Source organism: Haliotis rufescens, unplaced genomic scaffold (genome assembly GCF_023055435.1).
Source record: "Haliotis rufescens isolate VD_foot unplaced genomic scaffold, xgHalRufe1.0.p SCAF_4, whole genome shotgun sequence".
NCBI classification, from domain to species: Eukaryota; Metazoa; Mollusca; class Gastropoda; order Lepetellida; family Haliotidae; genus Haliotis; species Haliotis rufescens.
This window is the reverse complement of record NW_025964112.1, coordinates 63731025-63756730: the sequence shown is the minus strand read 5'-3', so window position 1 is coordinate 63756730 and position 25706 is coordinate 63731025. Positions and strand designations below refer to the sequence as shown.

General features: G+C 41.9%; 1 protein-coding gene across 2 annotated transcripts in view; it reads right to left on the bottom strand.

Moving 5' to 3' along the window:
* The window catches only part of LOC124112202 (F-box/LRR-repeat protein 20-like), a 43698-nt gene that overhangs the window by 16671 nt on the left and 1321 nt on the right, over positions 1-25706 (bottom strand). For both annotated transcript variants that reach the window (XM_048382302.1, XM_048382301.1), the window contains exon 2: positions 6178-6245. In XM_048382302.1, the coding sequence (XP_048238259.1) occupies positions 6178-6245 (68 nt within the window). The remainder of the gene's footprint in view (positions 1-6177; positions 6246-25706) is intronic.

Below are 25706 nucleotides of genomic sequence, written 5' to 3'. Positions count from 1 at the left end.
GATATTCAAAGGATATGTGGCAATACATTTCATGCAGAAAACACGATAGAAATCTACAAAGGGAATATATATAAGTTTTGGGGACAAGAGAGAGCTTGGAATATGAGACTTCTCTTTTGCGTCACAATGATTGATATGACGTCATAATTGGGACGTGCGGTGTGGTACAAGCTTTGCAAAGCTTGCTTAGTTTTTTAGGGGTGCCCACCTCACGTTAGCTTACGAAGATGCTGTGCTTATATGCTGTCAATGCCTGATTTATTTGAGGTATTCCATGTAAACAAACTGCCTCAGCATATACAGCGCTATATTTTGTTTACAGGCTGTTGTCGGTTATTCTGTAATTCAGATTGACAACCCACTCAAAACACTGGACACAACCCATGCCGCTTCACTCAATATAATTGCTGACATCACAGAGTTCACGTTTTATTTAGTCACGGAAGAAAGGAGATAAACATACTGTGTTTTAAATGTAGAGCTAGGTTACCCGTAGATATAATCGTGCTCAAAATCAGTTAATGAAAAACATAAATCATAGATGCGAAGCAATCCTATTTTTCATTGATTTTAAACCATTCATGGAACCCATATGAAATAAAACAGAACTGAAAATTTTACAATAAATTGTATTTTTATATACTTATCCTATTTCACACTATTCATTTCTCCTCCTTTCCATCTTGGTGTGGAAACGCCCTAGAACAAAGTTTCCAGCTTAAAGAGACCATTACACCCAAATACATCCCAGCATCACCTTGGTCACCACCCAAACAAATGGGTTACACACTGTAATCCCGTGCATAGTGACCCTGCCAAGCTGACCACCTGACAAAATGTATCTTATTCTCTTTCTTAGAGCAGACAGGCTAGAGAAACTGTGATGTGGGGATGGTTGGGTGGGCATAGGGCATGTGAGATAGGATAAGTTTATAAATTTGAAGATTTTACAATAAATTGTATTTTTATATACTTATCCTATCTCACACTTTGCATTCATCCCATGGTTGGATGGTAGGGTGCAGATACCCTAGCCTGTCATTAGACTACAACCGGGAAATATACACAAATGCTATAAACAAACAGTTATTACACTGTTATTACACCATATCAGGTGATGCGACCACTGTACATCATAATGAAATCAGGTATAACATGTGTGATGTTTTTTCACGTAGGACATCATTACACGAACGACTGCATAGCTTTGAAATGGAACCTATTCAGCCATGACTAAGAACCAATTCGCATGTGGTCTACTGTCAATTAGTTCTACAAGAGAGACCACATCTCCAACAGACAATAAGGGGAGCCATCTCTTTTAACGCATCGCCAATGCTATCAACCATGCCTGCAGTCTTGAAGAATGCTAACATGAGAAGGGGAACGATCGACAATATCCACAAGAGGATCTTCAAACCAATACTGAGACATCACATGCACAAGGCAGAGGTGAGCAGGTATAGGCTTGGGACAATGCTGAAACTGCGACTTCGGGCGACTTCGATGTTGAAGACCGGAGTCTCTACAGATGAACTGTTTGGCCCACAACTGGGTACTCAGTCTGGGAACCCGAATGACAATAAACAAAGGAGGGACTTCCAATATTCATGTACAATGTGACCAGTTGTTTACAAACAAAAAAGCACAGCCAGCTATAACCGACATCACATTTATTCCATTGTGGCATGATAATCATTATTTAGCGGTGATGGTAGAGTGGTGAAAAGGCTGAAAAAATACAAATAAAGCCTAATTAAGTCTATTATTTTAACTTGAAAGTTACATATCTTTATAATTTTTTTGAATAAAACCATCTTAAGAAAGGGTTCTTTGGTATTTTACTATCTAGTGTTAACAATGACCAGGTAGGTACACAGATATTTTATGACACTTCACTCACTTCAACTTCAATACGGCAACAACGAAACTTTGAGAAAACTTAACAAATTTGGCGTTAACATCATTTACCATGCTTACAAATATTATCAGGGAACACAAATGATTGTACTTACACTGTGGGGACTGTATAAAACATGTTGAATTCTGTTGTAATAGGTAAAGAAATAGAAGTAAACAAGTATTTGTCACAGAGTGACGAAATATCCCCCGCCTGTACACCATAGTACCAAATATGAAGACAATCCAGCGATTAGTTCTTGAGATATTGTGGCAACACCGTTTTCCAACTCCAAAAACAGATTTGCCTGCTGTGACCTTGAAAATGGGGTCAAGGTCACCAAATCTGACAGGTGTATGCGGTGTCTGTATATACACCATAGTTCCAAATATGAAGACAATCCAGCGATTAGTTCTTGAGATATCGCGGCAACACCGTTTTCTAACTCCAAAAGCAGATTTGCCTGCTGTGACCTTGACAATGGGGTCAAGGTCACCAAAACCAACTGGTGTCTGCGGTGTCTGTATATACACCATAGTTCCAAATATGAAGACAATCCAGTGTTTAGTTCTTGAGATATCGCGGCAACACCGTTTTCCAACTCCAAAATCAGATTTGCCTGCTGTGACCTTTAAAATGGGATCAAGGTCACCAAAACCGACTGGTGTCTGCGGAGTCTGTATATACACCATAGTTCCAAATATGAAGACAATCCAGTGTTTAGTTCTTGAGATATCGCGGCAACACCGTTTTCCAACTCTAAAAGCAGATGTCTGCTGTGACCTTGAAAATGGGATCAAGGTCACCAAAACCGACTGGTGTCTGCGGAGTCTGTATATACACCATAGTTCCAAATATGAAGACAATCCAGTGTTTAGTTCTTGAGATATCGCGGCAACACCGTTTTCCAACTCCAAAAGCAGATATGCCTGCTGTGACCTTTAAAATGGGATCAAGGTCACCAAAACCGACTGGTGTCTGCGGAGTCTGTATATACACCATAGTTCCAAATATGAAGACAATCCAGTGTTTAGTTCTTGAGATATCGCGGCAACACTGTTTTCCAACTCCAAAAGCAGATATGCCTGCTGTGACCTTGAAAATGGGGTCAAGGTCACCAAAACCGACTGGTGTCTGCGGAGTCTGTATATACACCATAGTTCCAAATATGAAGACAATCCAGTGTTTAGTTCTTGAGATATCGCGGCAACAAACAGGTGGGACGTACGGACGGACGGACGGACGGACGTACGGACGGACGGACGGACGGACGTACGACGGTCGTGAATACTATATCCCCCGCTTCGCGCTTTCGCGCGGCGGGGGATAAAAACAACATGCTTTCAGCGTGAAAACGCAAATCTAATCTCTTTAGACGGGAGAGCTTCCAAAGCGAAGTAAATCATGACTGCCAAACATTGAAGGGTTGTACAATACCCATGAGTGACAGAGCATACAGGAAATGGAGTACTGTGCTGTAGGACCTGGTACATGGTATCATCTATCTGTGCTGGTGGGAAACCATTAGTTGTTGCCCAAGGACCAAGAGACTGAACTGGCAGAGGCCATGAAAGTCAGTGACTGAGATGTCAAATAGACAGCTTCTGTCGATGATAGGATTGTTGGGAAAAACGTAGGAGTACGCCGGATGGTTGTGTCCAAGTGGGCGAGGTCACGGTCATCAATGACGAACGCTTGGGGCTGAGGTTCGTAATGTCTCCATACAGTCTGGAGCCAGGGCGGTAGCGGACATGACATGGGTGCTGGCATAAGACAAGTTGTACAGAGGAGACTGGCGTCTAAAAGGCCTTGTCCCTGTTACTAGAGACACCAGTCATAACGGGCCTGGGAGGTAATGTGATGGTGGAGGAGCTGGCACTTGGTACGACAAATCCAGTAAAATGATCATCAGCTGAGACAATTCTGTTCAAGTTGAGAATGATCCCAGGTGGTAGGCAAAGGGATAGCAGACGTCGGGTCCCTCATAGTGGGAGATGGCGATGCAAAAGGGTAGAAATGCATGTGACTATGTCAATCCCTGGGAGGAGGAAGTAAATCATGACTGCCAAATATTGAAATCATCTATCTGCGCTGGTGGGAAGCCATGTGCTGTTGCGCCAGGACCAAGGGACTGAACTGGCAGAGGCCATGAACGTCAGTGACTGAGATGTCACATAGACAGCTTCTGTCGATGATAGGATTGTTGGGATAAGCGTAGGAGTACGCCGGATGGTTGTGTCCAAGTGGACGAGGTCACGGTCATCAATGACGAACGCTTGGGGCTGAGTGTAGTAATATCTCCATCGAGACTGGAGCCTGGGTAGCGATTCCATCTACGATGTAGATTTCTGTCATCACTTTGATAATTACGTTGCTGTGAGTTCGAATCGAAGGAACAGGAACAATCCTGACTTGGACGTCGATCCGATTGGCTAGTAGATTGATCCCTCACTGATTGGCTGAATCAGAATGATAACTGGCCTCAGAAGACTGGAGATTGTCATGTCGAGGTTGAGCGTATTGCGTTCTATCGTCCTTATTAGCATGCTCTTGATCTATATCATGTCGATCCTGGGAACCTCGATTTCTTAGACGTCAATCCCCTGAGTGCTGATCCTGGAGATGTCTATCTGTAGACCAAGATATGTCAATCCCTGGGATGTTGATCCTTATACCATTGATCCCAAGAATGTCGATCTATCGAACGTCAAACTCAAGAACGTGATCTTTTGATGAAGGATTTTGATCCATATCCAAGGTGAGAGATCATTCCTGGCTCTTCTTTCCTTTTGTTGAAGGAGATGTCGAACGTGAAACATTGACCCCTTCAGAGGTGGATACTACAGGTCGACTTGGAAATGACTGAGGTCCGTGACAAAGCATCCTGGTCGCTGGTACCTTAATCATTCGACGGAGGAGCGGGGAATGCTGGGAGGGTCTCCCTAGAGATTGTTTAGCTGGCGTGGATAAGCTGTCCTTAGCCATAACTAGGCGTATGTCCATGGCTGTAAGATGAACTAATTTAGGTGTGGTGACGGGTGCACTAGGAACTGACGAGGTTATAGTTTTGGCGGGAATATCTTCATTCAAGAAACTGTTAAAGTGAGTGAGTGAGTATGGTTTTACGCCGCTTTTAGCAATATTCCAGCAATATCACGGCGGGGGACACCAGAAATGGGCTTCACACATTGTACCCATGTCGGGAATCGAACCCAGGTCTTCGGCGTGACGAGCGAACGCTTTAACCACTAGGCTACCCAACCGCCCCTAGAAACTGTTAGAAAGACCGTTGTCTTCTACTGATAGTGAAGTAAGTGTAGATGCGGAAAATGAACTGACAGCCACTACAGTAGAAGGGACAGCTGGCCTGGTTACACGTTTCGGTTTCTTGGCTGACGAAGGCCCATGTTCAGCATCCTTAGATTTAGATCAGCGGTTGATATTACGTTTCTGACTTATCGTAAATATATTCAAAAAGCCTCTTCAGTGAGATGGAAGCATTGTGAACATCTGTGGTCCAGATCATGTGATCAGCAAAAGAATGAGTACGTCTGCAATTACTGCTGGCCAGGCGATTCTCGTGATGTGTACCCATAATGATGAAGATGTTGATAAAAATGCAGAGGAAGCACTCACCAAAAAAACCCGAACATGTATTCTCTCATGTTCAGTTCACGTCCCCACATAGTGTCTCAGGTCTCTGCACACAGGACTACAGTGCATATACAGTGCATAACCCATTAGTTTGGGTAGTCACCATGGAGATGCTGGGATGTGTTCGAGTGTAATGTTTTTTTTAAAGCTGGAAACCTTGTTCCATGACATTTTAACATCAAGATTGAAAGAAAGAGAAATGCATAGTGTGAGATAGGCTAAGTTTAAAAAATTAATATTAAACACATTTGATCTGAGAAAAAGGATGATTTCATCCTAATATATCACAAGAGTTTGCCACTAACGTGGCTATATCCCCCGCCCCTGTTGCAGAATTTATGACATAATTGAATCTAAACAAACCCTAACCTTTTTTAACCCAGGTGGAACTTGACATGGAAATTGTAAAAAATACTTCGTTGGGCCGGGGATAACAAACATCATAATACTAACCAAATATTGAGCATCTGAAACAAATCAACTGTAACTCATAATGAATGCTGAAATCCCTTTTGATTCTCCTCATAATCTTTTCTCAAATGCCAAGTCTTGGTGAACGACATGCTGGGATTTCCTTCTAACTGATGCTAGTTTCCTGCAACTCGTTGTAACTAATAGCATACCTTAACAACAGCTCCTTTGGCAACTTCTTATTTATTGCAGCATCATCGTCTGTTGAGAATTGGGAGATCTGGAAAAAGTAAAATCGAGGTATTTCATTATAACACAATGGCCTCTCGTACAGTGCCCAACACGCTGAAACAGTATCTTATTTTACTTCTACACAATACAAGGAGATTGGTTCGAGACACACTTCTTTGTTCTTCCTCCTGCCGAAACTCTAAAAAGATGCTTGTTTGAAATTTGAATCAATTTTCACTTTTCTTGTTTTTTTTAATGTAACAAAAGAGTATCCATTTCTACAAAGAAAATAGACAATGACATTATCTGTAACAAGGTAAAAAACAAACATGCTATGATGCTATATGATATCAAGAACTTGTTCACTTTTTGTAACGAGTCTATTTAACATACATGCTATATGAACCTCCTCTAGTCTTGTTTCCTATTATATTAATAGTTGGAACAAGTTCAATGCAAGCCAAGATCATTTTCAATTTTTGTTGAAAAAAGTTTTGGGTCCAATTAGAAAATAAATAGCACCAAGGCTACTTCACTAGGTACATTTGGACTGAACTGGAAATAATACATAGTAAACATCTTCAGCCATCAAAATGAAAAAGGCATAAGGAAATGTGGATGTCATGAGTTGTTTTTTATTTGGATGGATTGGGAAAAAGACATTATGGAGTCCATGTAATATCATATACATCTTAAAGGACATTGTCATGATAATGTATTGTAACATATTACCATATTTGGTACAGCATTTTCTCTGAATTCTTTGCAACATCGGCGACAATACCAAAAACTGAGTGTAGACAACAACAACAATAACAACAAGGCAAAAGTGAGCAGGGCTCACTGATACCCCCGACGTCGACTCCAACATATTTCTAAGTTCAAAACATAAAAAAAGCAATGTTTTCTCAGAAAGTCCATTTATTGAAACCAAACTTGGCACTGCACCTCTCCTATTGGTATAGAAACTGTATGCCCAATTGGAAAGAATCCATGAAGCAGTTTTCAAGTTATAGGTCGCATAAATGTTCAAATTCCAAACATGAAAAAATAATATTTTTTCTTAAAATACACACTTTGCACTACATCTCTGCTATTACTATAGAAACTGTTCCTTTAATTTGAAAAGAATCCATGAAGTAGTTCCCTAGTTATAGGTTGCACAAACATTGAAGAGGAACAAACATTCAAATTTTATAACACGTAAAAATTCATATTTTATCAGAAAATCCACATATTATAATCACAATTTGCAGTGCACCTCTTCTACAGACAGACAGACAGACAGACACAGACAGAGACAGACAGACAGACAGACAGACAGACAGACAGACAGACAGAGAGTCTCTGACTTAAATAGTTTTTGCGCAAATTTGTCCCCTGTGAGAAGCGGACGGATGGACAGACGGACGGACTGATGAACTCAGTTCTTATATCCCCCGCCCCACTTCGGATAACAATTATAATAATTATGTATTTACATGAAAGGATTTTTTTTTATACATCAATCGCTGTGATGGCATAAGCTATGAGATTATACAGGTACATGTACATGAAACAAACACAAAGAGACTTACGAACATAAGACGTACACAAGAAAGACACGCCACAAAGAAACACTGACAATGTCCACTGAGCACACAAATAACAGCAGTGATAAAAATATTGGAAGAATGAATTATATGCTGTCAGCAATTATTTGTTTAAAATAGCAATGTTGATGGAATGAATGTTTTTGATGCTCTGTTGGTTCTGAAACAGGGGATTTGAAGGAAGGAAACTTTGCACTGCAGTCACCTTCTACACGCTGTGACTTCAAACAGTTCGACTTCTGCTTCTGTGAAGCATCTTCTTAATCTTTAAACATTATCATAATGATTTGGTACTGTAGGTTAAGAAAAACAAAATAACATCATTTCTCAAATTATTTGATCATATTCCAAGTTCCACTGAAGTGGCACACATCCCACAGCATAGACTAACATTTAGTCTCTGAAATCTTATATTACACAATATCCTTCTTGACTCTAAAAATAAAAAAAATTCCCTATGCTGATTTCAGATGTGGAATAGAGCTAGCTTGAGCTGGCTAGACTTGCTTTAGTATGCATTTCTAAATTATTTTTTTTCACAAAATATATTAATATTCCACGGTCATGGTGGAGGACTACAGCACACCACCAGTTTCTGCTTTCTTAGCTTTCTGTGGGTTCTGAGATGACAATGAAGATATTTGTTTCAAAATTTAAATATTATTCTTTCAATATGGTAATATTATTAATATTATTCCATGAAGACACAGAAGAAATCCCAGGCACAGCATAGCTCTACACATCCTCACTCATTCATGAGATTTCAGAATCGATTGTCAAACAGTCCTAATTCTTAATCTCACTGATACAAAGAAATCTGGTTCTCATTGTAACAAAATTACCAATGTTTCATCTGTCTAGGCCAAGGATTTCTCGAGAAGACTTTTATCAATTCCATTTCGTTTGTCAGACATGTTAGATCAACCATCCATTTAGTACATATCAGTACATTCAAGGTAACTGAGTTCAAGTTAATGACGTTCAATTGTACGTTTTTCTCACATAACCATTCCCTACATTCACTCCAGCCGGGCACCGACATGAACAGTACGCATAATAGAAACCAAAATGTTGTCCTAATGCAAGAGATCTGTTCCTGACTGTGAGGACAAGATGGCAGTAGCGAAGTGAGTGTGCAGCCTTGTCTGCTAGTGAAGCTACTTTAACTACTACTCTCAATCAATAACCTATTTAACTAAATAACACTCCTTAAACTCCCTTTCACGACCGATTCAACCAAAAATTGGTTGAGTTGTTTCTGCTCACAACAAATAAATCAAAAGTACATGGTGGTTAAGGTCATTTTCAGCCATTATACACTGGAATGTCAGCTTCATTTGAGAGAAAAGCGGCGTTAAACCCAAATCACTCACTCATTTGAGTGGAAAGAGTGAGTGAGTGAGTTTGGGTTTACACTGCTTTTAGAAATGTTCCTGCAATATCAGGGCGGGGGACAGCAGAAATGGGTTAAACATTGTCCCCACATGGGGAATCGAACTCGGGTTTTCGGTGTGACGAGCAAACGCTTTAACCACAAGGCTACTCCACCTCCCCTTGGGGGAAAGACAAAAGTGATGTAGACTGCAGACATTTTCCACTCTTATGAGGAGAGGTAAAAAAGGGTTGAAGGTCGTGTTTAAGATTATTGCACTCACATAGCGACGTGCATGTGTTTGTGCACGCGTGCTTGTAGTAGTCCGGACTAATGACGATTTTTTAGTGCTTCATGGATAGAAATGTCTTTTTTTCACGTGTGCTACTGCTAAGAGTGTTTACCTGAGCTCTTTGGGACTTTAGTGTGCCAATGAGAGGAATCAGAAGAATATTTTAAATGAAAAAAAGAAATGATTATGTGAAATTGTATTCATTGAGTGTGTTCATATGTTCTTTGTGTTCCATGCGTTGGTCCAGTTTACGTTTTGTGGAAGTACATTTATCACTGGCTTCATGTGAAAAAACTTGTCCCTGTGAATTTTAATTTAAAAAATGTGACTTTTTCTGTGTGAACCAGGCACTGGGATCTTATTTTGACAATGTCATTAAAGATTTACCATGACATTGGCACATTCAATTTTTGATGATTAATACAAGTAATTTGTAAATCTGTTCTTGGAAATGTTCTGGCCTTTATACAGTGGTGGTCACCCAGAATTGCATCGATGTGGACCTGTGAAGATCCAGGTTAGAAATGGTCTTCTGCAACCCATGCTTGCCGTGAAAGGCGACTAACAGGTTCGTTTTGTCAGGCTCGTTGACTTGTTTGATGCATGTCGTTGTATCCCAATTGCGTGGATCAATGCTCATGATATCAATCACTGGATTGTCTGGTCCAGAATCGATTATTTACAGAATGCTGTCCTACAGCTGGAATATTGCTGAGTGCGGCGTTCAACAACAAACAAACAAACTGTATCAATGTGGCAATCAACCCAAGTGCACAGCAGGAAGAGAAAATGCATTAACTACTCCCCTATCAGCATGACCAATCTAGAAATCTATCGCCTGAATCTAACAAGAATAACTTATCCACATGCCTCTGGTTGTGTTTGTGTGACCTACATCCTTCAATGTAAAACTTCATGTGGGACACTTTTTTACTTTCAGTTCAGGCCCATGAGACACACCTGAACTCGTCTGTCCTCAGACTGTGCACTTCATGCAGATCATGTTTCTGACTTTGAGTGGAGTAAAAACCTGTACCTACACATTCTCAAAACACACAAATAACCACTGCGGCTCCACTGTTTGCCGATCAGACAACATATTGACTTCTACCTAATGTGCTGTGAGGCTGGGACCACTGCACTGCTACAAGTTCAGTTCCTCGTCAGGCATTTATCCCCGCAATACATGTAAATCAGGAAACACTTCCTCCTGTATAAGAATCCCTCCCAGAGGATGTACGAAGTTCGTGAGTTTAGGATGTGATAATGGTCCATTTAGTCTGCACCATGAAATATGGATAAACTGCTGTCCGCTCACAGAAGCATGACGCTCGCCACAGTGGTGCTAATGTGCAGTTTACTGCAGTTGCGTGTCAAACACATGTCTCCCCCCCCCAATCAGCACAAACTTGTAATTATGAGCATATTGGTAACAGATAGTTTACAGATGGTCATGTCAGCTTCCTGTTGATTGTTCCCCTACCATCGTCTTCGCAGTGTGCGGCATCACCCGATAATCAATAACTCGCAATACTTGTCTGTTTGCAATGTTATGTAACAACGCTCACTGCTAGCAACGTGCATGTCATCTTTAATGTTCATACGAAGATCCTTTTCACTTCATCAATTCACTCACATGGTCAAACCATGCTGTTCCTAATGCAGACACAGAGCGACATCATTATTGAAACAGAGGGTGCCACGCCCTTGTCTACTTGCAGCTGTTATTTATATTTGCATATTTCTATATTTCTATAATACATCACATTAGTGATCCATGGACATTACATAACCAAATTGGAGGATATCTACACAAGTCCATACCTTCTTTATATGGGATTCACAATTATCAAGGCCAAACTCCAAAAATGCCTAACACGGCTAAGACAAAAATCAAAGTAGAGAGTACAGAAGCCCACAATAATTACTGTAAGTCTAGAAATCCAATTAATACGACTGCTAACCCCTAGCCAAAAATGTGACTCAATATCAATGAGACTCCCCCCACCCCATCCCCGGTGGAATGATGCATATCCTTACCTTAATCCAATCAAACAGCAAATAGCACCGCATATTAGTGCTTAGTAGAGCACTTCCATTAAAACAATAAACAGTGTTTTCCTGAAAACAACACACAGTTTATATGTTTACTCTGTTGACTGGCATTGAGGAAGTTCAAAGGCAATAAAATAATTAAACCAACAAGAGTTCACTGATTGGTATGAAGAGAAGGTGTCAGCAAGATTGACACGATGGGTAGAACTCTTGACCACAGCAGTGATAACTCACCGGATGCCCACAATTCCTATTCTTTGAATGACTTTGTTATATCATTGTATATACTTCTTACAACTGCTGCTCAATAAACCGTGTTTGTGTTTATATTCAAATTGGTATTTCCGCTATTGAAAGTGTGCAGTGAGGCCATCTTATTGTTGACAGTCATTTGGAGACATAAATGCGAACTTAATTAATGCGAGCAAAGACCACTCGCGTTTTTTGCATTTAATTCAGGCTTGTGTTAATTTCAAGATTTCCAGTATTTAATATCAAACTGTAGTAGAATCTGCAGATTATTAAGCATTGATAAATATCTACATATATTTCCCTAACAATTGAAAAGTGTGTCAGCAAACTCAAAGTGTTCCGGGTCAATATATTGTTTTGCTTGCACTCAGCAATGTTCCAGCTAGATGGAGGTTTGCCCTGTAAATGATTGAATCTTGACCAGATAATCAATTGATTAATGTTATGAGGAACTATCCATGCCGTCAAGGTACGATGTCACGAACCAAGTCAACGGGCCTGACCACCCAATCCATTTGGTCGACCAGCACAGGTTGCTGGGCACCATAAGGACAATATGTGCTCGTGTGGGAAGACTGGAAGCGAAACCAGGCACCAAGGACTCTGGGTACTTGAGTACTGAGCACATTTTGATGATGCCGGGGATGAAGACACGTAGATTGTATATATAAACCTCTAAATCGAGTACCCGCAGCAAGGTCGGACTCTGAAACACAGGTACTCCAGTCAATTTGTCCTACTGTCAGAGCTGTACCCTACATGAGGTACATTTTTCGGAGTTTACCAAATGCAATTTCAGCCCCAGTAAAAGTTACCCGGACAGGACTCTGTACTTTACTAAGAAAGTGTTATCCTAAATATAACATTTGTTACATTTGACCACTTTCTAAATGGCATTGTGTATCCAGTAAAAGTTTGCATAATGTAACTTCCTTGAAATCGACAGACAAGAGAGGTAATGACAGCTACTGTCTCTCCATTGAACTGTTTGTGTCTTCACTGATGTACTGATTATTATTATGCAAGGTATTATTGTTGGAGCTAATATCATGAATATTGCTGAAAGAAAATACTAGGACTGCATGGTATTACCGGTATACTGCAATAGGCTTTTCAAACGTATTGCAGTACTTTTTCTCTATGTTCCAGTATATTGGGTAAAAATATACATAACAAGTTTCATTGTTATCTTAAAAATTATATCTGCACGTTCAATCAGTGTAAATCAGTGTCAAACACCTTAGCTCCCAATATATCGCTGTATATCGCAATACAAATACCTGTATCGCAATATATTGCAATACAATGTTTTTGCCAGTACCGGTTCATATCTTGAGAAAATACCCACAGATGTTTAAACAATATAAACAATTATATCATCGGATAAAATGTCTCAAACATGTGTTGGCGGCCATATCGGGTCGCATGTAACCATGGCAACCTTCATGGATGTTTGTTCTCATTAATTAAAGTGGTGATGACTGGTAATTACCTTGTATCGATGTCGAAAATCAAACATGAATGATCTGTGCACTTTAGTATACAGTTACGTTATCAATTAATAACAAAAACAACAATAAACATAATTATCATTGTTATCCCATTGTAGTCAGTAGCTATAAAAAAATATATATTTACATATTGTCATGGAGTCCTGAAATCATCTGACTGGCAAACAGTGAAAATAATATATAAATGATTGTTACCTCCTTTGGGGATTTCTAGCATAAAAAAATACTAGTATTTATCAATAATAATATGTGTATCTATAACACGCCAAATCCACAATTAAAGTATACTCAGAGTGCTACATTATTACCCCAGTCAATGGATCAGTGTGCAATCAATTTTCATTCTTAGCTCCCTGGGGAGTATACAACCCAACTGCCTGCGAGGCGCTAGAAGGTAACAGTCACATTACCATTTTATCCTTTCAGGGACCAAGGCCGTAGTTAACTTTTTTTGACAGGGGGGGCAAATATTTCTACAAGTATCACTTGTCCCCAACTTGATTCAAATTAAACTGTTTTCTATAAAAACAATCTAGGGGGGACAACTGCCCCCCCTGCCCCCCGGCTGGCTACGGCATTGGGTACCCATTCACATCTTTGTGAACAAAAGCACATTTTGAACAAAGTCACTTTCCTGAGGAGACACATTTGTTACATGTGCTTCAGTGTGTGGCAGGACCAAAGCCGTAGCAACTCACAGGAGTGAAGCGATGGGAAGCGGGCACTCATCCAATCATAGCGAACCATGAAACACAGGAGTATGCCGAGGTCATCAAACTGAGCATGCTCAGAGCAATAAATGGGTGTGGCGCCAAGGCGAATTTTCTTAAGTCATGGAGAACCACACGGCTTATCACTTTTTGCATCATATTTCAAACTTGAGCACCATCTTGTATTCATATAGGTACACAATCTGCATTCCCGTCAGCTGTCTGGACGCAACCCTGTTCTGTCTATTAAATAACAGATATTGCATGGAAATGGAACATATTCATAATTGCTGTCATTTCTGCTGGTATCTCCGTGTGTCACTGTGTGTGGCTGTCAACTTGAAGTATTGATCTGACTGGGGGGTTGCAGCTTATTACATCAATGCACTTTGCTGACTCAGGTCATGTGTAATATCACACAATATAACACATTGTGTGTCAGCGGGGTGATAACTGGCATATACCATGTGTAATTAAGAACAATACACTCTATACACATGAGAAACTGTAGACAACAAGGGAGGTAACCAGGCCATCAGTGGAATACTGGTGATGACCTTGGAGCACTCCCCATGTCAACTTCTTTCTTATTTCCTTGGTATTTATCGCCGCACTCAACAATATTCCAGCTATATGATGGCGGTCTGTCAATAATCGAGTCTAGACCAGACAATCCAGTGATTAACATCATAAGCACTGATCTCTGCAATTGGGATACGATGACATACATCAAGCAAGTCAGCGAGTCTGACAACCCGATCCGGCTAGTCACCTCTTAAGACCTATTCTCTACCCAGTCCTTCACAGGTCCCCATGTCAACAGCTGAAGTACTATTTCCTCCGTGTCTTGTCTTGTGTAACAGCTTCCCTATCTCATCCCAGATCCTCACAGAATTAATTAGTCATGTACACTTCATGTTTAACTTAATTTGCTGAAAACAGGAATCACTTTGAATTTGAATAATCAATAATTTCTTATTGTAACGTTACAATGATTTCAATATTTTAGAACCATGATTACACATTGGATTTCACATAATTTTTAAATTTGATTAGCAAGTTCACTATTTGCACTGCCAGCATCACCATGGAACAATACCTTGATTAAGCACAACACTTCACTGTAAAGTGTAAGCCAACACTACATTACACTTAGCCTACACTTCACTGTAAGCCAACACCACTACATAACACTTAGCCTACACTTCACTGTAAGCCAACATCACTACATAACACTTAGCCCAACACTTCACTGTAAGCCAACATCACTACATAACACTTAGCCCAACACTTCACTGTAAGCCAACACCAGTACATAACACTTAGCCCAACACTTCACTGTAAGCCAACACCACTACATAACACTTAGCCCAACGCTTCACTGTAAGCCAACACCAGTACATAACACTTAGCCCAACACTTCACTGTAAGCCAACACCACTACATAACACTTAGCCCAATACTTCACTGTAAGCCAACACCACTACATAACACTTAGCCCAACAATTCAATGTAAGCCAACACCAGTACATAACACTTAGCCCAACACTTCACTGTAAGCCAACACCACTACATAACACTTAGCCCAACGCTTCACTGTAAGCCAACACCAGTACATAACACTTAGCCCAACACTTCACTGTAAGCCAACATCACTACATAACACTTAGCCAACACTTCACTGTAAGCTAACATCACTACATAACACTTAGCCAACACTTCACTGTAAGCCAACATCACTAAATAACACTTAGCCTACACTTCACTGTAAGCCAACACCACTACATAACACTTAGCCTACACTTCACTGTAAGCTAACATCACTACATAACACTTAGCCTACACTTCACTGTAATCCATCATCACTACATAACACTTAGCCTACACTTCACTGTAAGCCATCACCACTACATAACACTTAGCCTACACGTCACTGTAAGCCAACACCAGTACATAACACTTAGCCCAACACTTCACTGTAAGCCAACACCACTACATAACACTTAGCCCAATGCTTCACTGTAAGCCAACACCAGTACATAACACTTAGCCCAATGCTTCACTGTAAGCCAACACCACTACATAACACTTAGCCTACACTTCACTGTAAGCCAACATCACTACATAACACTTAGCCTACACGTCACTGTAAGCCAACATCACTACATAACACTTAGCCCAACACTTCACTGTAAGCTAACACCACTACATAACACTTAGCCCCATGCTTCACTGTAAGCCAACATCACTACATAACACTTAGCCCAACGCTTCACAAGAAGCCAACACCACTACTAATGTGAAGACATGCACCTTCGCTGTAAGCCAACACCACTACTAATGTGAAGACATGCGGCTTCGCTGTAAGTGTGACCCCAGCGCCTCCCCGATCCCACCTGCCCCTCCCCTCCAAGGAGTCAGCTGGAAACAGGAGTGGTACATATCTAATTACTGCAAATTGGTCAGCTCGAGCCCCTGCTGGGGAATCAATAGTATCAGGAAGAGGTACTAATGCCTCCGAGGTGAGTAATACCACCACTAATCACCTTGACGAACAGATTCAACACCCACATGCATAAACACCTCCATTGTTCATACTCAGGAAGTTTACACAAACACTACATGCAAACATTACACACAAACACTACATACAAACACTACACACAAACACTACACACAAACACTACATACAAACACTACACACAAACACTACACACAAACACTACACACAAACACTACATGCAAACACTACACACAAACACTACATGCAAACACTACACACAAACACTACATGCAAACACTACACACAAACATAAAGAAATAGGGTATTGAAAACTTTTATATATCTACAACATCGTTTCAGTCACAGTAGTAATAGAGTGCCATTTCAAAAAAATTATTCCGTACACAAGAAAGTAGACACTTGCAAATTTGATCTGACCAAAACATTACACACATTATCAAAACAGTTGCCAAAATATTGAAAACGTAAGGTCTAACACACTACAATATGATACGCTTTTCAAAACATCACCAGCGAATGACCAGTTCTTGTTTGTTTTGGGGGCACGGGTGACCCAGCTGTCTAAGATGTCGCAATTGACTGTGCAGAGTTACATCCCTTTGGCACACCAGAAACCGATGATTGTGTGTTTAAATCCCAGTTTGCCCTGATTATGTTACTAGGTTTGTCAGCACCATACCTGTGTTCGTGGATTTTACCAAAGTGGAAAACATCTGAGACCTGCAGCACCTGCAGTTCCTGACACATTTAATTGGCATGCTGTTAAAAGCGGTGTTAAACCCAAGTCACTCACTCACTCTTGTTTTTTTCATTTTTAGCCACCATCAAACATGGGCATACTTTCTTCTGCCCAGGGGTTTAGTAAAGCTTCCTAATGCAGACAGGAAGGAAACATCCCTTTGACTTGTGGGTAGCCCCTGAAGCAAATCAAGGCCAAGTGAAATCCAATTGGCACCAAACTAGCTTCCACTCCAAGGGGTGTGTCTGAGGATAGTCATGCGCTGTCCAGGGCTGACTGCAATTACCTACTAGTGAAGATTATACACCAAATCCATACTGCTCTTATTTCAGCCTGAGTGAATCCATATTCCTAATAAGGGCGCATATCGTTTGGGCAGGTACACGCTAACCACAGCTTGTGAGTGACTGAGTCAGTGAGTGAAACACCAGAGATTGTCCTGGTCATGTCAGTGTCAAGTATAGAGTAGACAAAGGTGCCTACAGTTGAGTTATGGCAGGTGCCCCTCCTTCACTCTCACCCACATCAGATATGGCACTGACCTACCAACATGACCAAGGCTGAGATAATGCAGTCATCCACCACAGCTGGGATAATATAGTCATTATTCACAGCTGAGATAATGCAGTCATCCATCACAGTTAAGATAACAGTCATCCATCGCAGTAGAGATAACACAGTCATCCATCACAGTTAAGATAATGCAGTCATCCATCACAGCTGAGATAATGCAGTCATCCACACCAGCTGAGTTAATGCAGTCATCCATCATGGCTGAGATAATGCAGTCATCCACCATAGCTGAGATAATGCAGTCATACATCATAGCTGAGATAATGCAGTCATCCAACATAGCTGAGATAATGCAGTCATCCACCATAGTAGAGATAACACAGTTATCCACCACAGCTGAGATAACGCAATCATCCACCAAAGTTGAGATAACACAGTCATCCACCACAGTTGAGATAACACAGTCATCCACCACAGTTGAGATAACACAGTCATCCATCACAGTTGAGATAACAGTCATCCATTACAGTTGAGATAACAGTCATCCATCACAGTTGAGATAACACAGTGATCCATCAAAGCTGAGATAACACAGTCATCCATCACAGTTGAGATAACACAGTGATCCATCAAAGCTGAGATAACACAGTTATCCATCACAGTTGAGATAACACTGTCACCCATCACAGCGGAGATAACACAGTCATCCACCATAGTTGAGATAACAGTCATCCATCACAGTTGAGATAATGCAGTCATACATCACAGTTGAGATAACACAGTCATCCACCACAGTTGAGATAACAGTCATCCACCACAGTTGAGATAACACAGTCATCCATCGCAGTAAAGATAACACAGTGATCCTTCAAAGCTGAGATAACACAGTTATCCATCACAGTTGAGATAATGCAGTCATCCATCACAGTTGAGATAATGCAGTCATCCATCACAGCTGAGATAATGCAGTCATCCATCACAGCTGAGATAATGCAGTCATCCACCACAGTTGAGATAATATATTCATCCACCACAGTTGAGATAATGCAGTCATCCATTACAAATGAGATAACACAGTCATACACCACAGTTGAGATAGCACAGTCATCCATCACAGATGAGATAACACACACAGCCATCCATTACAGATGAGATAACAGTCATACACCACAGATGAGATAATGCAGTCATCCATCACAGCTGAGATAATGCAGTCATCCACCACATTTGAGATAATATAGTCATTATTCACAGTTGAGATAATGCAGTCATCCATCACAGTTGAGATAACAGTCATCCATTACAGATGAGATAACAGTCATACACCACAGATGAGATAATGCAGTCATCCATCACAGCTGAGATAATGCAGTCATCCACCACATTTGAGATAATATAGTCATTATTCACAGTTGAGATAATGCAGTCATCCATCAAAGTTGAGATAACACAGTCATCCGTCGCAGTTAAGATAACACAGTGATACTTCAAAGTTGAGATAACACAGTCACCAATCACAGTTGAGATAACAGTCATACACCACAGTTGAGATAATGCAGTCATCCAACACAGCTGAGATAACAGTCATCCATCACAGTTGAGATAACACAGTCATCCATCGCAGTTAAGCTAACACAGTGATCCTTCAAAGTTGAGATAACACAGTCACCAATCACAGTTGAGATAACACAGTCATCCATCACAGTTGAGATAATGCAGTCATCCATCACAGCTGAGATAATGCAGTCATCCATTACAGCTGAGATAATGCAGTCATCAACCACAGCTGAAATAATTGAGTCATCCATCACAGCTGAGATAATGCAGTCATCCACCACAGCTTAGATAATGCAGTCATCCACCATAGCTGAGATAATGCAGTCATCGACCACAGCTGAGAAAATGCAGTCATCCATTACAGATGAGATAACACAGCCATACACCACAGTTGAGATAACACAGTCATCCATTACAGTTGAGATAATGCTGTCATCCATCACAGCTGAGATAATGCAGTCATCCACCATAGCTGAGATAATGCAGTCATCCACCACAGCTGAGATAATGCAGACATCCACCATAGCTGAGATAATGCAGTCATCAACCACAGCTGAGATAATGCAGTCATCCATTACAGATGAGATAACACAGTCATACACCACAGTTGAAGTAACAGTCATCCATTACAGTTGAGATAATGCAGTCATCTATCACAGCTGAGATAATGCAGTCATCCACCATAGCTGAGATAATGCAGTCATCCATTACAGATGAGATAACACAGTCATCCATTACAGATGAGATAACAGTCATACACCACAGATGAGATAACACAGTCATCCATTACAGATGAGATAACACAGTCATCCATTACAGATGAGATAACACAGTCATCCATTACAGATGAGATAACAGTCATACATCACAGATGAGATAACACAGTCATCCATTACAGATGAGATAACAGTCATACACCACAGATGAGATAATGCAGTCATTCACAACAGTAGAGATAACACAGTCATCCATTACAGTTGAGATAATATAGTCATTATTCACAGTTGAGATAATGCAGTCATCCATCACAGTTGAGATAACACAGTCATCCATCGCAGTTAAGATAACACAGTGATCCTTCAAAGTTGAGATAACACAGTCACCAATCACAGTTGAGATAACACAGTCATCCATCACAGTTGAGATAATGCAGTCATCCATCACAGCTGAGATAATGCAGTCATCCATTACAGTTGAGATAATGTGGTCATCAACCACAGCTGAGATAATGCAGTCATCCATCACAGCTGAGATAATGCAGTCATCCACCACAGCTGAGATAATGCAGTCATCCACCATAGCTGAGATAATGCAGTCATCAACCACAGCTGAGATAATGCAGTCATCCATTACAGATGAGATAACACAGTCATCCATTACAGATGAGATAACACAGTCATACACCACAGTTGAGATAACAGTCATCCATTACAGTTGAGATAATGCAGTCATCCATCACAGCTGAGATAATGCAGACATCCACCATAGCTGAGATAATGCAGTCATCCATTACAGATGAGATAACACAGTCATCCATCACAGATGAGATAACACATTCATCCATTACAGATGAGATAACAGTCATACACCACAGATGAGATAACACAGTCATCCATTACAGATGAGATAACAGTCATACACCACAGATGAGATAATGCAGTCATTCACAACAGTAGAGATAACACAGTCATCCATTACAGTTGAGATAATGCAGTCATCCACAACAGTAGAGATAACACAGTCATCCATTACAGTTGAGATAATGCAGTCATCCACAACAGTAGAGATAACACAGTCATACACCACAGTGGAGATAATGCAGTCATCCACAACAGCTGAGATAGTGCAGTCATCCTTTACATTGGATTCCATGCATCAGCTGCCCAACTCTCCACCTTCACACAAATCATATCTGTTCATCAATTGATCCACCAGGATCCACCCACCAGTCGACATATGTGAAGTATTTGGCAGCAAACAGTTCTGCAATCATCCCAGTAGGCCCAAATAGCCTTCATTAATCTATTCATAGATCCTTTTGGTTCAAGAGATGATACTTGTTGCTGACCATAGTGATACTGGCTCCATCTACCATCATAGGATGAATGTCTTTATCCCACATGGGGCCTAATGCATACTAGCTCCATCTTCCACTATAGGCTGAATGTCCTTATCCCACATGGGGCCTAATGCATACTAGCTCCATCTTCCACTATAGGATGAATGTCCTTATCCCATGGGGCCTAATACTGGCTCCATCTACCATTATAGGATGAATGTCCTTATCTCACATGGGGCCTAATATTGGCTCCATCTACCACTATAGGATGAATATCCTTATCCCACATGGGGCCTAATACTGGCTCCATCTACCATTATAGGATGAATGTCCTTATCTCACATGGGACCTAATACTGGCTCCATCAACCACTACAGGATGAATGTCCTTATCTCACATGGGGCCTAATACTGGCTCCATCTACCATTATAGGATGAATGTCCTTATCCCACATGGGGCCTAATACTGGCTCCATCTACCATTATAGGATGAATGTCCTTATCCCACATGGGGCCTAATACTGGCTCCATCTACCACTACAGGCTGAATGTCCTTATCCCACATGGGGCCTAATACTGGCTCCATCTACCACTATAGGATGAATGTCCTTATCCCATATGGGGCCTAATACTGGCTCCATCTACCACTATAGGATGAATGTCCTTATCCCACATGAGGCCTAATACTGGCTCCATCAACCACTATAGGATGAATGTCCTTATCCCACATGAGGCCTAATACTGGCTCCATCAACCACTATAGGCTGAATGTCCTTATCCCACATGGGGCCTAATACTGGCTCCATCTACCACTATAGGATGAATGTCCTCATCCCACATGGGACCTAATACTGGCTCCATCTACCACTATAAGATGAATGTCCTCATCCCACATGGGACCTAATACTGGCTCCATCTACCACTATAGGATGAATGTCCTTATCCCACATGGGGCCTAATACTGGCTCCATCTACCACTATAGGATGAATGTCTTTATCTCACATGGGGCCTAATACTGGCTCCATCTACCATCATAGGATGAATGTCTTTATCTCACATGGGACCTAATACTGGCTCCATCTACCACTACAGGATGAATGTCCTTATCTCACATGGGGTCTAATACTGGCTCCATCTACCACTACAGGATGAATGTCCTCATCCCACATGGGACCTAATACTGGCTCCATCTACCATCATAGGATGAACATTGATGAATGTCTCTCACAAGTCTCGATATGGCTGAAATACTGCCGATGTAGCTAACTCTGTGGTGGCAGGGACTCCAGGGTGATGGTCGTGTAGGTTCTCCACTAGGTTACTCTACCTCCCCCAACTCTGTGGTGGCAGGGACTCCAGGGTGATGGGCCTGTAGGTTCTCCTCTAGATTACTCTACCTCCCCCAACTCTGTGGTGGCAGGGACTCCAGGGTGATGGTCGTGTAGGTTCTCCACTAGGTTACTCTACCTCCCCCAACTCTGTGGTGGCAGGGACTCCAGAGTGATGGGCGTGTAGGTTCTCCACTAGGTTACTCTACCTCCCCCAACTCTGTGGTGGCAGGGACTCCAGGGTGATGGTCGTGTAGGTTCTCCACTAGGTTACTCTACCTTCCCCAACTCTGTGGTGGCAGGGACTCCAGGGTGATGGGCGTGTAGGACTCCAGGGTGAGGGGCATGTAGGTTCTCCACTAGGTTACTCTACCTTCCCCAACTCTGTGGTGGCAGGGACTCCAGGGTGAAGGGCGTGTAGGACTCCAGGGTGATGGGCGTGTAGGTTCTCCACTAGGTTACTCTACCTCCCCCAACTCTGTGGTGGCAGGGACTCCAGGGTGATGGGCGTGTAGGTTCTCCACTAGGTTACTCTACCTCCCCAAACTCTGTGGTGGCAGGGACTCCAGGGTGATGGGCGTGTAGGTTCTCCACTAGATTACTCTACCTCCCCCAACTCTGTGGTGGCAGGGACTCCAGGGTGATGGGCGTGTAGGTTCTCCACTAGATTACTCTACCTCCCCCAACTCTGTGGTGGCAGGGACTCCAGGGTGATGGGCATGTAGGTTCTTCACTAGGTTACTCTACCTCCCCCAACTCTGTGGTGGCAGGGACTCCAGGGTGATGGGCGTGTAGGTTCTTCACTAGGTTACTCTACCTCCCCCAACTCTGCGGTGGCAGGGACTCCAGGGTGATGGGCGTGTAGGTTCTCCACTAGGTTACTCTACCTCCCCAAACTCTGTGGTGGCAGGGACTCCAGGGTGATGGGCGTGTAGGTTCTCCACTAGGTTACTCTACCTCCCCCAACTCTGTGGTGGCAGGGACTCCAGGGTGATGGGCATGTAGGACTCCAGGGTGATGGGCGTGTAGGTTCTCCACTAGGTTACTCTATCTTCCCCAACTCTGTGGTGGCAGGGACTCCAGGGTGATGGGCGTGTAGGACTCCAGGGTGATGGGCATGTAGGTTCTCCACTAGGTTACTCTATCTTCCCCAACTCTGTGGTGGCAGGGACTCCAGGGTGATGGGCATGTAGGACTCCAGGGTGATGGGCATGTAGGTTCTCCACTAGGTTACTCTACCTCCCCCAACTCTGTGGTGGCAGGGACTCCAGGGTGATGGGCGTGTAGGTTCTCCACTAGATTACTCTACCTCCCCAAACTCTGCGGTGGCAGGGACTCCAGGGTGATGGGCGTGTAGGTTCTCCACTAGGTTACTCTACCTCCCCCAACTCTGTGGTGGCAGGGACTCCAGGGTGATGGGCGTGTAGGACTCCAGGGTGATGGTCGTGTAGGTTCTCCACTAGGTTACTCTACCTCCCCCAACTCTGTGGTGGCAGGGACTCCAGGATGATGGGGGCTGTAGGTTCTCCACTGCTTGCAATACTGCATCACGGTGGGGTACAATGTGTTTGGAAGGCCACTCAGTAATATTCCAGCTATATGATGGTCGCCTGTATATAATCAGGTCTGCACCTGACAATCCAGAGATTGACACCATGAGCATTGATCGACGTAATTGGGATACAATGACGTGCATCAACCAAGTCAGTGAGTCTGACTACTCAATCCTGTAAGCCGCCGCTTACGACAATCTTTGGTTGCTGAAGACCTATTCTAACCAATTCTCAAGACTACTGCATTTGTGTAGCTACCGCATGCAGTCCGGACTAATGCTGGTTTAACTTTTATAGTGCTAGCCCACTAAGATACCATGCTGCAGTTTAACATGGATAGCCCACTCAGACACAGTATGCTGACTCCAAGCCAACAAGTCCTTATTTCATCAAATTAATGCTGAGCGCCAGGCAAGGAAACAACAAGTTTAAGAATCTAATCCCTATGGCTATGATGTACTCAGGAATCAAACCACCAACTTTCCGCTCTCAGGCAGACCCTGTATCTACTAAACCTCAAAGGTGATCTGTACTGGAGGAAAACTTAAGTGAACAGTGATATACGGAACTTGAACCAACTGCAGACCCGGCTTCGGGATGAAAAAACACTGAATGGAGTAGAAATACTACAGGTGAATGAGTGCAGGAATATAATTCACCACAAACAATTTTGCAGCAATTATATATCATGATATATACCGACAAAACATTTTGTTAGTTGTTTGTCATTAAACGCAACACTCAGCAATATTCCAGCTGCATGGTGGCTGTCTGTAAATAATCAAATCTGGAACAGACAATCCATGATATCATGAACATCGATAAACACATTTGGGATACATCAACCAAGACAGCAAGCCAGACCACCCAATCCTGTAGGTCGCCTCTTACGACAAGCATGGGTTGCTGAAGACCAATTCTAGCCGGATCTTCAAAAGGACTGATAACACAAATACACTGAAATATCTGTTAATGATAATTGCATCACATCCTCAACTCCGAGCTCAACAGAACTTCACAGCAATGATGAGCTATAAAGGCATACATAAGCTAAACACATAGTACACAAACCCTTACACATCCATTATTGCAAATTAAGCATGTAAAAACATTCCTACAAGTTGTGAAAAGAAATCATGGGACATTCTAGAATTTCATATGATGGATAAAATACTCTAATTACATGCACAGTTTATGCTTTGTAGATGGACAGAGACAAGGAACGTGACAGGGAGGTTTGCATCAGTGGCCCTCGTATTAGTTCATATTACAATGGGGACACAAGCAGAGAAGAGGCATCACACACACAGTAACATCATGTTATTACATGTGTGTTTTCATATTGGCCTTGGTCAGTCACATTGGCCTGAGACTCATCTGACATATTAATTAATTGACTACCTAAACTACATGTTTCCAATTCCATGAATTCAGGAGTTCCAAAAAAAAGAGC